Raw genomic sequence first — 10,866 nt, 5'->3', positions numbered from 1 at the left:
GGGCCCTGGCCACAACCCTGCTCCCCACATACCCGTCTGGCAGAGGCTCTGCCTCCCCTCTGCCCATCTCTGCACACCAAGGCCGAGCACAGCACAAGGCCTCACGGAGAGGGTGAAAAGGCACTGCCATCTCCATCTCAGTGCCAAGGAATGCCCCTTTCAGAAGCCCTCGTCTGAGAAGTGCTGCCCCGTATGTAGCCCCAGGCATTTTAAAATCTTTGAATCTGCACCAAGTCTCAGAACAGCTCTGGCCCCGGAGTGCTCCATCCAGGCCGCTGTGAACCGGCTGTCCCCGCGTCTCCTCCACCTCCCCTGACACAATCCTGGCCCCGACTCAGTCCACCCAGGGTGCCGTGCAGAGGCTGATACCCACCAGGACTTCCTTGCCAAGGGCCGGGCCACGTCACAAGGCCACTGCACGCTTTTCGACATGCACCTGGAAATCGGGAAGGGCTGTGCTGCGGTTGCTTCTAGTTGAGACAAGAAGCGCGACAAGGTTGTGATCCACGTGGCAGGTGTTCAGAAGGCCGGGGGCGGGCAGCGCTGGGGAGAGCCCTGGGTACTTCGAGGAGACCCCGAAGGGAGGCTGCTCCCACACCTGCGCCAGTTTCCACCCTCTCTGTGAGCAGGGCTGCAGTTAGCTCCCACATCTGAAGAGAACCAACCTGAGGATTTCACGCTGGCTGCGTGCCAGACCAGTCCCTGACAGGTTGTGCGAGGCCCTTCGCTGGACAGCCCATTGCTGGCCACTGGAAGGAGAGGCAGAGGGAGCTGAAATTCGGGCCCATGCCTCCGTGAGCGATGACGGAGCAACAGCTCTCCAGCACGTGAAGCTCTCCAGACAGCTGTTTGTGAGAAGCCAGACAGAGGCCTGGGGTCTCAGTCCAGATTTCTGGGGAGTGGGGTGTCCAAGCGTGGGCCACGCTGCTGGGAGCCACCTAGGGAAGCGGGTCGCCTGTTTCTATAGTGACGGTAATAAACCAAGTCAATTTTCTATAGTGACGATGACAAACCAAGTCAATTTTCTATAGTGACGGCAATAAACCAAGTCAATTTTCTATAGTGATGGTGACAAACCAAGTCAATTTTCTATAGTGACGGTGACAAACCAAGTCAATTTTCTATAGTGATGGTGATAAACCAAGTCAATTTTCTTTTCTTTTCTTTTTTTTTTTTTTGAGACGGAGTCTGGCTTTGTTGCCCAGGCTGGAGTGCAGTGGCACGATCTCAGCTCACTGCAAGCTCCGCCTCCTGGGTTGACGCCATTCTCCTGCCTCAGCCTCCCGAGTAGCTGGGACTATAGGCTCCCGCCACCACACCCGGCTAATTTTTTTATGTTTGTAGTAGAGACAGAGTTTCACCGTGTTAGCCAGGATGGTCTCGATCTCCTGACCTGGTGATCCGCCCGCCTCAGCCTCCCAAAGTGCTGGGATTACAGGCGTGAGCCACCGCGCCCGGCCAAACCAAGTCAATTTTCTATAGTGACAGTAATAAACCAAGTCCAGTCCCCGAAGCACAGCCCACATGACAGCCTCCCGCCAGAGAGAGGACAGTTTAGGACCGTCAGCTCCCGGGCAGTAGCTGTGTGTTTCCTGCTTTTTTGGGGGGTGGGGGGAGACAAAGTCTTGTTCTGTCACCCAGGCTGGAGTGCAGCGGCGCGATCTCAGCTCACTGCTACCTCTGCCTCCCAGATTCAAGCGATTCTCCTGCCTCAGCCTCCTGAGTAGCTGGGATTACAGGTGCCACCACGCCCGGCTAATTTTTGTGTTTTTAATAGAGACGGGGGTTTTCACCACGTTGGCCGGGCTGGTCTCGAACTCCTGACCTCAGGTGATCCAACGGCCTCAGCTTCCCAAAGTGCGTGGATTACAGGTGTGAGCACCCTGCCTGGACCCTTTTTTTTTTTTTTTTTTTTTTTGAGACAGGATCTCACTCCTAAGCTGGAGTGCAGTAATGTACTCATAGCTCACTGCAGCCTCCATCTCCCAGGCTCAAACGATCCACCTCAGCCCTCCGAGCAGCTGGGACTACAGGCGCACCCCGCCACGCCCAGCTAATTTTTGTATTTTTAGTAGAGATGGGATATTGCCGTGTTGCCCAGGTTTGTCTTGAACTCCTGGGCACAAGTGATCCACACACCTTAGCCTCCCAAAGTGCTGGGATTACAGGTGTAAGTCACCACTCCTGGCAACATTTTTTTTTTTAGGGATAAGGGTCTTCCTATGTTACCCAGGCTGTTCTCAAACTCCTGACCACAAAGGATTCTCTTGCCTTGGCCTCCCACAGTGCTGGGACTGCAGACAGGAGCCACCGCGCCTGGCCTGGCACTGCTGCTTTCGTTTGCCTCTCGAGAATCAGTGCACTTTGAGGAGTGCTGGCAGGGGCTGACGGCTTTCAGGGAGCCCTATGGAGAACTGGGAGCCCTGCTTTTGGTGGGTGGTTGTGGGGGACCAGCAGCGCAGGGCCATACGCTGGGGGCCGTGGCTCAGGAGGGTCCAGTTGGGCAGCTCTTGTTTTGGTTGTGCGAGGGCCTGCCCATTGGGGAAGGAGCAGGGGGCCCATGCTGGCCCAGGCTGAGACCAGAACGAGTGGGGAAGGAGCAGGGGGGCCATGCTGGCCCAGGCTGAGACCAGAACTACTGGGTCATTTTGGAAGCTGGAGAGAAAGAATAGGAATGGGACCTGCCCCTCCCTCCTGAAGGCCGGGCCCCTGAGAAGAATGAGGCTGCTGAGTGATGTGGGGGCCAGCGGTGACTTCATGACCACACTGTGCTCAGGTGTAAGAGGGCACGCTTCTGCCCAGGCATCGTCCATGGAAGACACGCAGTCGGCCACTGCAGCCTCGGTCCTGGATGCCCTGGGGTTGGGTCACTGGGGGCCACAGGCCACACTGGGAGACCACAGTCCTGGCGTACCATGCAGCTCCCTGTCCCCAGAGGTCTGCTCAGATGCAGAGAGCTCAGGAACCACACTCGCTGCCTGAATTCTGGGAGCAGAGCGTGGTACCCACTGCCTGGCTGGGGCCTACTCTGGGACTCCAGCCCCTGTCCCCGCTGGCCCAGGCTTCCGGAGGCAGCTTCGTCCCTGTCTTGGCTCAAGGTCAGGCTGGAGGCCAGGCTGTCCACCTGCATCTGGAACCTGCACAGTCACTCCTCCAGGTCCTCACTGCTGGAGGACTCTCAGACAGGAAACCTTTGCTTTGGGGGCAGGGCGGGGTGCAGGGATGGTCGGGGGAATCACAGCAACGAAACAGCACAGTGCCATGGCGCAGAGCCTCATATTGGTCGATGAAACAATGCTTTCTGAACTTTGTGTCCTTAGGAAGGGTGTAGGCTGTTGGTTGAAGTAGGAAACAGAAGAGGAGCCTGGGCACGCAACGGGCCCATCGGAGAGCAGACCCCTCGGAGCTGCAGTGCTTGGAGGGAGGCTGTCTACCTCTGCTCGCTCTCTCCATTTCTCTCTTTTTCCCTTTAGAGATGGGTTCTTACTCTGAGCCCAGGCTGGAGTGCAGTGGTGTGATTGTAGCTCACTGCAGCCTCGACCTCCCAGGCTCAAGTGATCCTCCTGCCTCAGCCTGTCCAGTAGCCATACCCTACTAGGCCCTAATTAGCCCCAGAGGCGTGCACCACCACACCCGCTAATGGTAAAAATTTGTTGTAGAGACCGAGTCTTGCTATAATGCCCAGGCTGGTCTCCAACTCTTGGCCTCAAGAGATCCTCCCGCCTCTACAGGATGAGTCACCAAGCCTGGCCTCAATTCCTCTTTAAAGGAATTGCCTAAATCTTAAACCAGCAATCAATACTTTGTATTTAAAATTAAGCCAAGTTAGACCGGGCTAGGTGGTTCACGCCTGTAATCCCAGCACTTTGGGAGGCTGAGGCAAGTGAATCACAAGATCAAGAGTTGGAGATCAACCTGGCTAACATGGCAAAACCCCGTCTCTACTAAAAATACAAAAAAATTAGCCGGCATGGTGGTGGGTGCCTGTAATCCCAGCTACTCGGGAGGCTGAGGCAGGAGATTCGCTTGAACCCGGGAGGCGGAGGTCACAGTGAGCCGAGATCGAGCCACTGCACTCCGGCCTGGGCAGTGGAACTGTTTAAAAAAAAAAAAAAACAAAAACCTTGATGGAGCCCAGCACAGTGGCTCACGCCTGGAATCCTAACACTTTTGGAGGCCTGGGTGGGTGGATCTCCTGAGCTCATGAGTTTGAGAACAGCGTGGCCAACATGGTGAAACCCCATCTCTACAAAAAATACAAAAGAAAAATCCAGGTGCCGTGGCTCACTCCTGTAATCCCAGCACTTTGGGAGACTGAGGCGGGTGGATCACCTGAGGTCAGGAGTTCGAGACCAGCCCAGCCAATGTGGTGAAACCCCGTCTGTATTAAAAATACAAAAATTAGCTGGGGCGTGGTTGCAGGTGCCTGTAATCCTAGGTACTCGGAGGCCGAGGCAGGAGAATCACTTGAACCCAGGAGGCAAAGGTAGCAGTGAGCCAAGATCCCACCATTGCACTCCAGCCTGGGCAGCAAGAGTGAAACTCCGTCTCAAATAAAATAAAAATTAGCGGTGCCTGGTGGCATGTGCCTGTGGTCCCAGCTTGTTAGCTTAGCTAGGAGGATCGCCTGAGCATGGGAGGCAGAGGTGACAGTGAGCCGAGATCGCACCACTGCACTCCAGCCTGGGTGACAGAGCAAGACCCTGTCTCAAAATAAATTAAAAAATAAAAATAAAAATAAAACCAAACCCTTGATGATGGCCATGGTGGGGGGTGGGGATGGGGTCGGGGGGAGGGGGTACAGCTGGGGAACTCATTGGGTTTTTCTTCTCTCCTATTTTTTGGTACAGACGGGGTCTCTCTTTGTTGCCCAGGCTGGTCTCCAACTCCTGGGCTCAAGCGATCCTCCTGCCTCGGCCTCCCAAAGTGTTGGGGTTGCAGGCCTGAGGCACCGCGCCCGGCCTGTTTGTTTTTTTCAGACGGAGTCTCACTCTGTCGCCCAGGCTGGAGTGCAGTGGTGTGATCTCGGCGGCTCGCTGTGTTTTATGTAAATTTTCGGTGTCGCAAAGGAAGTAGCACTCGAATGTTAAATTTTCTCAGCTGCGGAATTTACTGCTATAGAAGGGGGCGTCTCATAGATGGAGCAATGGTGAGCGCCTGGACAAGGGAGGGGAAGGGGTTCTTATTCCTGACTCAGGTAGCCCCTACTGCTGTGTGGTTCCTCTATTTTTTTTTTTTCTTTTTGAGACGGAGTCTCGCTCTGTCGCTCAGGCTGGAGTGCAGTGGTGCGATCTCAGCTCACTGCAAGCTCCGCCTCCCGGGTTCTCGCCATTCTCCTGCCTCAGCCTCCTGAGTAGCTGGGACTACAGGCGCCCGCCACCATGCCCAGCTAATTTTTTGTATTTTTAGTAGAGACAGGGTTTCACCGTGTTAGCCAGGATGGTCTCGATCTCCTGACCTCGTGATCTGCCCATCTCGGCCTCCCAAAGTGCTGGGATTACAGGTGTGAACCACCGCGCTCAGCCTTTTTTTTATTTTTTATTTTTGAGATGGAGTCTTGCTCTGTCACCGAGGCTGGAGTCCAGTGGCACGATCTTGTCTCACTGCAACCTCTGCTTCCTGGGTTCAAGTGATTCTCCTGCCTCAGTCTCCCAAGTAGCTGGGACTATAGGCACAGGCTGACACACCCAGCTAATTTTGTGTATTTTAGTAGAGACGGGGTTTCACCATGTTGCCAAGGCTGATTGTGAACTCCTGAGCTCAGGCGATCCACCCGCCTCGGCCTCCCAAAGTGCTGGGATTACGGGCATGAGCCACCGCACCTGGCCTATGATGATAACTTATAGCAAACTTTACTTTTGCTGAAAACCTTGCGAGTTTGGGATTTTAATTATCCTTTGCTATTAATAAGACTTCATTCAGTCTAATATATATATTTTTTAACGTATAAGCCACTTCAGGCCGGGCGCAGTGGCTCATGCCTGTAATCCCAGCACTTTGGGAGGCCGAGGCGAGTGGATCACGAGGTCAGGAGATCGAGACCATCCTGGCTAACACGGTGAAACCCCGTCTCTACTAAAAATACAAAAAATTAGCCGGGTGTGGTGGCAGGCACCTGTAGTCCCAGCTATTCGGGAGACTGAGACAGGAGAATGGCGTGAACCCGGGAGGCGGAGCTTGCAGTGAGCCGAGATTGCGCCACTGCACTCCAGCCTGGGCGACAGAGCGAGACTCCGTCTCAAAAAAAAAAAAAAAAAAAAGCCACTCCAAAGGCATACTTAGAATTGGTATAGATGGTTCCTTCCTGGTTCTGTAAGTACTTTGAGGCTTGGCTGAGTGCAAACAGCTCATGCTTGAGCAGACCAATTATTAGGAAACTTTCTTAACTCTATTTTTTTATTTTTGACACGGAGTCTTACTCTGTCGCCCAGGCTGGAGTGCAGTGGCGTCATCTCGGCTCAGTGCAACCTCCACCTCCTGTGTTTAAGCGATTCTCCTGCCTCAGCCTCCTGAGTAGTTGGGATTACAGGTGCCTGCCACTACGGCCAGCTAATTTGTGTATTTTTAGTAGAGACGGGGTTTCACCATGTTGGCCAGGCTGCTCTCGAACTCCTGACCTCAGGTGATCCTGACCTCAGGTGATCCACTCGCCTCAACCTCCCAGAGTGCAGGGATTACAGGTGTGAGCCACAGAGCCCGGCCTCTTAACTCTATTTCCACAAGAGTTTCTCCTGTTAGTTACTGATTACCCATTGTGTCTTTTTCCTCGAATCACCTGGGAGGAACTATCTTTAAATAAGTGTCGTCCCGTAATGCACTACAGCCGTCTGTGGGTTACCACATTAAGGATAGTTGTCAGTGGCCTCCATGCCTTTCGGTAAGTTTTTTTTTTTGTTTTTTTTTTTGTTTTTTTTTTTTTTGAGACAGAGTCTCATTCGTCGCCGAGGCTGGAGTGCAGTGGCACTGTGTCGGCTCACTGCAACCTCCGTCTCTCCTGGGTTCAAGCAATTCTCCTGCCTCAGCCTCCCGCGTAGCTGGGATTACAGGCGTCCACCACCGCGCCCGGCTAATTTTTTATATTTTTAGTAGAGACAGGGTTTCACCATGTTAACCAGGATGATCTCCTGACCTCGTGATCTGCCCGCCTCGGCCTCCCAAAGTGCTGGGATTACAGGCGTGAGCTGCCACGCCGGGCGTACTCTGGCTTTTAAAAGAATAGGGCACATTGCTTTTTCTTGACTACTTCTATCTCTCCTTTTCTCTCTCTCTCTAACTCTGTCTCTCTCTCTCTGGCTCTCTCTGTCTCTTTGACTCTGTCTCTCTCTCTCTGTCTCTCTTTAACTCTGTATCTCTGTCTCTCTCTGTCTGTCTAACTCTGTCTCTCTCTCTCTAACTGTCTCTCTCTCTCTCTAACTCTGTCTCTCTCTCTAACTCTGTCTCTCTCTCTGACTGTCTCTGTTTGACTCTGTCTCTCTAAGTCTGTCTCTCTCTCACTCTGTCTCTCTCTCTCTTTGACTCTGTCTCTCTGTCTCTCTCTGACTCTGTCTCTCTCTCTCTCTTTGACTCTGTCTCTCTCTCTTTGACTCTGTCTCTCTCTCTTTGACTCTGTCTCTCTCTCTGACTCTGTCTCTGTCTCTCTCTCTGACTGTCTCTCTCTTTGACTCTGTCTCTCTAACTGTCTCTCTCTCTGACTCTGTCTCTGTCTCTCTTTGACTCTCTCTCTCTCTCTCTTTGACTCTGTCTCTCTGTCTCTCTCTCTTTGACTCTGTCTCTCTAACTCTGTCTCTCTCTGACTCTGTCTCTCTCTCTGACTCTGTCTCTCTCTCTCTAACTCTGTCTCTCTCTGACTCTCTCTCTCTCTTTGACTCTGTCTCTCTCTCTGTCTCACTCTCTCTCTAACTCTGTCTCTCTCTGTCTCTCTCTCTGACTCTGTCTCTGCCTGTCTCTCTCTCTCTTTGACTCTCTCTCTCTCTGACTTTCTCTGTTCCCTCTGTCAGTCTTTCTCTTTGACTCTGTCTCTCTCTCTCTTTGACTCTGTCTCTCTCTCTCTCTCTCTGACTTTCTCTGTTCCTTCTGTCAGTCTTTCTCTTTGACTCTGTCTCTCTCTCTCTTTGACTCTGTCTCTCTCTCTCTCTCTGACTTTCTCTGTTCCTTCTGTCAGTCTTTCTCTTTCCTCTAAGATTTTTTTTCCCTTTCTCTTAGAATCTCTTCTATAGGCTTATTTTTCTAGTTCTTTCTTTTGTAATTTGTGGTTAATATCTGGCCAATTGTTAGTGACAAATTCCTTGCCCAAGAGGATCCTCGACACCTCGACCAGCATATTTTCTCATTTGTTCTTTTAATCTGTCTAAAAATTATGTCGCAGGCCCTTTATCTTTTCCTTGCTGTATGTTAAATATTCGGGTAAGATTCTGGGTTCGGGGCATGGATTCTTTAATCCCGTTCATGATTAACTCCCCAAGGTCCTGCATATTTTCCCAATGGGCCACCGCGCCCGGCCAGAAGATTTTTATGGTAAAATTTTGTGATGGGAAAACTCATCCCAGAAAATTTTGAGACCTGATGCTGAGTCCTCAGCAGCTCGGAGAATACGTACTTCTGTCCCAGGTCACCCAAACATCGACCTGTGTCGGTTCCCCACTGGGAACAAAATGTAACTGAGGACGTTGTCAGATGCTTGTCCTCGTCACCCTGAGCTTGTTGGCTGCTATCTAATTCTTATTCTTTCCCTTTCTTGCCTGCACATGCTTGATAGCAGATCACTGACCACAGCCATTGGAAGCTTAGGAAAAGGTATGTGCCGGGCGCGGTGGCTCACACTAATCCCAGCACTTTGGGAGGCCAAGGCGGGCGGATCACGAGGTCAGGAGATCGAGACCATCCTGGCTAACACGGTGAAACCCCGTCTCTACTAAAAATACAAAAAATTAGCCGGGCATAGTGGCGGGCGCCTGTAGTCCCAGCTACTCGGGAGGCTGAGGCAGGAGAATGACGTGAACCCAAGAGGTAGAGCTTGCAGTGAGCCAAGATCGCGCCACTGCACTCCAGCCTGGGCCAGAACGAGACTCCGTCTCAAAAAAAAAAAAAAAAAAAAAGCATATGTAACGTGAAAAAATGGACACTTTAGTCATCACCTGACTTTCTGTTGGATTGGGAAAGAGCCTCCTCCCGTCCACATGGGATGGCCTTCCTGATGTGGCTCTCCAAGACCATCCCTGGGGGGGATAAAACCTCACAAATGCATCAGGCCGTGTGCTGGGGATGGGGCATCGTCACTCCAGGTCTGACTAGGAAGGAGGATGGGAAGGCAGGGCTGGGGGCTTTGAGGTCGAGGTGTGGCCGTGGATTCCAGAAAGCCCCTTAGCTGGTATGCGTGCCTGCCCAGCGGCATCCGTGTATCCTAACACCTGCCCTCCGTGTCCCTGCGTCTGCAGGTTATGCCAAGGATGCCCTGAATCTGGCGCAGATGCAGGAGCAGACGCTGCAGTTGGAGCAACAGTCCAAGCTCAAAGTGAGTGGGGCCGGTGTGGGCGGGGAGGCCGGGGTGCACATGGGGTTCGGGCGTGGTGATTGGTAGGGCTACTGCCAGTGGGTAGGGCCGGGGGCGTGTACATGGGCAGCAGTGGGGCCCAGGGCCGAGCTTGGGCACCTCATTTCACAGAAGGAAACAAGGGGAGGTGAGAGACGCTGCTGCAGTGTCGTCTGAAAGGGAGGGCCGGTGTTGGTGAGGGCGTCTGGTCGTCCGGAAGGCCTGGGTCTTCTTGACATTCTCACCTGATTTCTTTGAGCTCAGCAGGATCTTTTTTTTTTTTTTTTTTTTTTTTTTTTTGAGTAGGTGTCTTGCTCTGTCGCCCAGGCTGGAGTGCAGTGGTGCGATCTTGGCTCACTGCAAGCTCCACCTCCCGGGTTCACACCATTCTCCTGCCTCAGCCTCCTGAGGAGCTGGGACTACAGGCAACCTGCCACCATGCCCGACTAATTTTTTTTGTATATTTAGTAGAGACGGGGTTTCAGCGTGTTAGCCAGGATGGTGTCGATTTCCCGATCTCCGCCTGCCTCAGCCTCCCAAAGTTCTGGGATTACAGGCGTGAGCTACCGTGTCCATCTCAGCAGGATTTTTTAATTTTATTTATTTTGAAACGGCGTCTCACTCTGTTGCCCAGGCTGTAGTGCAATGGTGCGATCTCAGCTCACTGCAACCTCTGCCTCTTGGGTTCAAGCGACTCTCCTGCCTCAGCCTCCCAAGTCGCTGGGATTACAGGCACCCACCACCATACTCGGCTAATTTTTGTATTTTTATTAGAGATGGGGTTTCACCATGTTGGCCAGGCTAGTTTTGAACTCCTGACCTCAAGTGATCACCTGCGTCGACCTCCCAAAGTGCTGGGATTACAGGTGTGAGCCACGGTGCCCGGCCGGTCACCTTCAGTCCTGAGCTCGCAGGCGGGGTTCACGTGTTGCCTGTTGTGGGCATTGTAGCTTTAACGTTTAATTGGCAGAAGACAGAAGCTTCCTTAAGCCCAGCCTGAATCAGGGCAGTGGTGTTGGGAGGTCGGCCCGCAGTGGCCCTTGTCAGGGAAGCCACAGTGGGGGCTGTTTCTGCTACTGGGGAGTTTGGGCCCCTGAACCCATCCCCTCAGTGACTGCCGTCCCGGCCGATGTCACCCGTGTCTGTGTCAGGGTGCGGCGTCTGCAGGTCCCCAGGTGCCCGGGACCCTTGGAGCCCTGCGGTCCTGGGGCGGACGCAACCTCTGGATTGGTGTTGAGCATTTTTCTGGTTTTAAAGGCTTTTCTCTTTTTCTGCGGCTTCTTCTCAGCAACTTGTCAATGAGGATTTACGGAAGCAGGAGGAGTCCGTGCAGAAGC

At 52.9% G+C, this 10,866-nt stretch overlaps 1 protein-coding gene across 1 annotated transcript in view; it reads left to right on the top strand.

The window, feature by feature from the left end:
- The first annotated feature begins 9,415 nt into the window (after positions 1 to 9,415).
- LOC129532554 (ATPase family AAA domain-containing protein 3B) overlaps positions 9,416 to 10,866 on the top strand; it is a 42,396-nt gene continuing 40,945 nt past the window's right edge. Inside the window, exon 1 of the mRNA XM_055382187.2 lies at positions 9,416 to 9,511. Coding sequence (XP_055238162.2) covers positions 9,467 to 9,511 — 45 coding nt within the window. The 5' untranslated portion in view covers positions 9,416 to 9,466. The remainder of the gene's footprint in view (positions 9,512 to 10,866) is intronic.

This window comes from Gorilla gorilla, chromosome 1 (genome assembly GCF_029281585.2).
Source record: "Gorilla gorilla gorilla isolate KB3781 chromosome 1, NHGRI_mGorGor1-v2.1_pri, whole genome shotgun sequence".
Classification (NCBI taxonomy): Eukaryota; Metazoa; Chordata; class Mammalia; order Primates; family Hominidae; genus Gorilla; species Gorilla gorilla.
The sequence above is the reverse complement of the archived record's forward strand: the minus strand, read 5'-3'. Positions and strand labels throughout refer to the sequence as shown.